The following is a 4736-nucleotide window of genomic DNA, read 5'->3' on the forward strand; positions in this document are numbered from 1 at the left end:
TGTGCGGGTGGCACATAAAAGACACCATTTCGAGCGTGGCCGTTTTCGTGCGGGTGACACGTAAAAGCACCCACTACACTCTCTGAGTGGTTGGCGTTAGGAAGGGCATCCAGCTGTAGAAACTCTGCCAAATCAGACTGGAGCCTGGTGTTGCCATCCGGTTTCACCAGTCCTCAGTCAAATCGTCCAACCCATGCTAGCATGGAAAGCGGACGTTAAACGATGATGATGATGATGATGATGTTTCTTAATTACTTATTTACATATTTTTATGCTAATGAAAAGTAAAGGAAAAATTTGTGCAATCATGCATGCACACACAAAAACAGTTCTGTTAGATGACTTAGCTGAAGACATTGCTGTAACATTGTACCTCAAAAGTCCTATATCACAGATAAATCTGCATGTCTCTAAATCCTGAACTATAATTCAAATAGTGCCGTTTGCGAATAAAAACCTGAAACTAAACGTTCTTTTGTATGAGAAAGTTTTAACTCCATTTTAGGAAAAACATCCCCTTTGTACCATGTGTGTATACTTTTTGCCTTTTATCAAGAAAATTTCTCCAAATCTTTCTTCTTCTTTTGACTTTCAAGCACAACAACAGTTAATGCTGCAAGTGGTAAGTTAAAACTCACTGATACGATCTGTTAATGATTTAATTAGGAAAGAATGTCCAAATATCAATATCTGGTGACTGTATGTGAAAACACAGGTCGTCAAATTTTCACAATGAACACCAACAATCACTGTATCAGCAAATTTCATTCAAATTCATATAACCCATGCCAGCATGGAAAGCAGACATTAAACGATGATGATGATGACAACAACTATATTTTCCTGATTTTGATACTGGACTGTCTGCATTTCTTTGAAATCTCTTGTTTCTAACAGGATAGTCATTTACATTGAGAAAGCATCTGAGAACATCATGACTACTAAACACTAGACAATTATCTTGTATAGTCATGGAATTTATAATATAAAACTACCAGGTCATTGGTTATAAGTAAACTTCACAGAATACAAAACAAAAAAGTACCAAAATTCAACACAAAAACCACAGCTACAGCTGTGTGATAGATTAACAATAAAAATCATAATTACCTCTACATTATCAACTCTCACTTCAGCATTTTCCTTTTCAGCTTTCAATTCAAGTTCTATATTTAATAAAGCAAGCTTTGGACTTTCATAACTCTTCCGCTGCATTTCAAACCCAGCATAACTGAAGGTTTTTTTAAATGCTACTCCAGCAAACAATTTAGAGTCCTATAAAAAACAACCAAAACATAACTTAAAATATCTTCAAAACTATGTACAAATACAGGTTGTCTTGTAATTAAATTTTTCACTAAAGCAGATTTATGTCAGCTGAGATGGATTAGCAAATTAAATACTGTCATTAAAAGTCTTTTCTGGTAGGTTTTCATTTAGGAAAACAGAAATCACCCATCATAATTTCAATAAACCTAAACCTACAATTTCTCAGTTTTTCAAAGTGTTCTTGAAGTATTAGACAGACAACATCAAGACTGCTGCACCATTCTAATAATGAGCTTATTTAGTAAATTTGAAATTAAGCTTATTGAAAGGGTGGTGGTGAATAGCAATATTTTAACTTCTTAACATTAGAGAATAAGAGAAATGGTTCAATTAGAAATTGAAACCATGGCATAGATTTAATTTACCAAGAATGTAAGAGCATCAAGAGACCAATCAATAAATGAAATTAGGCTTTACCAATAACATACTGGCATAAGATAATAGCACCTTAAAGGTTAAGTGCAAATGTTTATTTAACAAAGGAACAAATAGATCAAATTTCCAACATAGCCGAATTAGAAAAGATAAATATTTACCTCAAGTGCTCCTCCTGGCACTTTCTTTTTGCCAATCATATTTAAAGGTAGTAAATCATCAAGCAACATAACAGCATCTACAACCATCTTAGCAAAGAATTCCTTCTGGTGAGCAACAAGTTTGGAACTAAGAGAAGTGGCAGCACATTTTTCCAACAAATTGCGTAATTCCCTAGGCAAAAATATATATAAATAGATGAAACATCAAGCAAGAAATAGTCATTCATTACTTTGTGAAACAAACTACATACAAGTTTAAGTTCCAATAACGAGTCCTATACTACTCTGACCAATTGTATAATTTCACTCCAGTTTTATCAACAGTGTATAGTGGGCAGCTGAATTTAGGAGGCAATGGAAGAGTCATGAAGATGACCCAAGGTCTTGACATCCTGCAACTGCCAGCACTGAGGGAAACATTGATCATGTTCACTACATGGAGATAGAAGACAGGCAATTTTGACTATAAATAAAAAATCTAGTGCTATTGGTTTATCCTGTAAAGAGAGTTGATAATATTCTGCTTGGTGGGTGCTACACCTAATGACACCTGATCAAAAGTGCACCAGACTGATCACAGCATGGGAAAATCTGACATTGTCTAAGGCACATCCAGTTGGCTTCCTTAAAAGTTTCCTAAGTCAGGATGAGTGTTAGGTTCATCACTTTAAGCCAGGGACAAAGATACATTCCATGCAGTGGAAACACCTCTCCTCACCTGCTCCAAACTAAGTCATGCTTGTTTCATCAGCAGGGAAACTGATGGCCTGTTTCTTGGGATGCAAAAGGTGCTTATTGACTATCATCAAGAGTCATACATCAAAGGAAAGTACTATGCCAACTTGCTGAAGCAGTTAAGAAAGGCTATCTCAAGACCAGGAAAACAGACGAATGGGATCTTGTTTCATCAGGACAATGTTCCAGTACAAAAAAACCTTGCGTTCAATGGCTGCTGTGCATGACTGTGACTTTGAACCAGTAGATCCCCCACCCACCAGCTTTTCTCCTGATTTGACTGCATCTGATTATCATGTTATCCAGCATGAAAAGACACTTGGCTGGGAACTAATATCGCAGATGATGCCATATCTGCTGTTGTTTGCTTTTTTTGACTAACAGGACAACAGCTTCTTCCCCAATGTGATCCAAGCACTGCAACACCAATGGAAAAGGTGTGCGGACTGTAAGTAGGAACTATTTCAGAACAAAAAAAAAAACCTCATCTGGACACATTCCATCAGAATATTTTGATCAGCCTATGAACTTTTCAGCTGACCCTCATATTAGGGTCAAGTGACACATCACAAATTTTTGGCTGTAATTGAGTAAAAATGTACATCCAATGAATTATAACAAATACAAACTCAAAACCCCATTAACACTATATATTTAGACTCTCATTACTTTACAATGACAAAATCTCTTTTTATATATATATATATATATGTTAAAAGAAAAAAAGAAAATGGAGATATGGAAGTCAACAATTATTTATTATTAACAAATTAGTCATCTTCACCTCTCACACCTGTTTCAATTAACACTCAATAATTTAATTACAAATTTGTACATTAAAATTGCATTTATGTGACATGAGCGTAGTTTCATCAGAGGGATAAAAAAAATGCAAATTTGATGTACAAATCTGTAATTAAATTATAAAGTATTAGTTGAAATGGCTGTAAGGAATGATGACCAATTTGTTAATAAATAATTGTAAACTCCCTTATCTCCATTTTCTTTCTTACCTCTGGATATAAACTATATGCTTAATATATACCTATTGTTTTAAAGGAATTTCATTCCCCCAAAATGCTAGGTATTGAACCAGTATTTTCTTGTATGCAACCATCTCTTCACAAGGTTAACATATCCTCTGATTTACATATATATATATATATATATTTCACCAAATATGTATCAACAACAAACACTAACAAGTTCAAAGAAATTTTATGAAAAAATGTAGGCATATTACAATTGAAACTCTTACTTTTGGTCATCTTTTTTTACTTTCACTGCAATTTCTTTACATTTAGCAACAGCCTAAAATAAAAAGTTAATAAAAGCTATGTCAATATTCTCAACCAATACTATATTTATGATTATTTAAATCATGTTGTTAAGCACCAAATTAATTCTATTTGCCCTCCCTTAGCTACTCAATGATCAAGTTTACATGCTACAAACTCTACCACCAGTACATTATAGGATAAAAATTTATTTCAAATGGTGTTAAGACCCTTTAAACCAAGGGTCTTCAAAGTGGTTGATGGGACAATTCAAAGGGCTGATAAATACCTGGAAACCGCACATCTACTTAATTATAATCATTTATTTTCTTGTACATTCTTGGGGGTTGCTGAGTTGTCAAGGACTCCATGAAGGGGTTGAGGGTCTAAAAAGTTAGGGGACCTCTGCTCGACTATTACTTGAGTGTATATGGTAATTGCAAAGCAAACTTTAATGGCATGCAATCATGCCATGTCTGAGTCCATAATTTATGACTTTCAGTAATTTTTTTTCACAGGAGCAGCTGTGTGGTAAGCAGCTTGCTTACCAACCACATGGTTCCGGGTTCAGTTCCAACTGCGTGGCACCTTAGGAAAGTGCCTTCTACTATAGCCTCGGGCCGACCAAAGCCTTGTGAGTGGATTTGGTAGACGGAAACTGAAAGAAGCCCGTCGTATATATATCATCATCATCATCATCGTCGTTTAACGTCCGCTTTCCATGCTAGCATGGGTTGGACGATTTGACTGAGGACTGGTGAAACCGGATGGCAACACCAGGCTCCAGTCTGATTTGGCAGAGTTTCTACAGCTGGATGCCCTTCCTAACGCCAACCACTCAGAGAGTGTAGTGGGTGCT

General features: G+C 35.5%; 1 protein-coding gene across 1 annotated transcript in view; it reads right to left on the reverse strand.

The window, feature by feature from the left end:
• The window catches only part of LOC106878754 (T-complex protein 1 subunit eta), a 31673-nt gene that overhangs the window by 17359 nt on the left and 9578 nt on the right, over positions 1-4736 (reverse strand). The window contains exons 5-7 of the mRNA XM_014928074.2: positions 3859-3911; positions 1866-2037; positions 1111-1275 (exon numbers count right to left, since the gene is read on the reverse strand). Of these exons, the coding sequence (XP_014783560.1) occupies positions 1111-1275; positions 1866-2037; positions 3859-3911 (390 nt within the window). The remainder of the gene's footprint in view (positions 1-1110; positions 1276-1865; positions 2038-3858; positions 3912-4736) is intronic.

This window comes from Octopus bimaculoides, chromosome 2 (assembly GCF_001194135.2).
Source record: "Octopus bimaculoides isolate UCB-OBI-ISO-001 chromosome 2, ASM119413v2, whole genome shotgun sequence".
In the NCBI taxonomy this organism is placed as follows: Eukaryota; Metazoa; Mollusca; class Cephalopoda; order Octopoda; family Octopodidae; genus Octopus; species Octopus bimaculoides.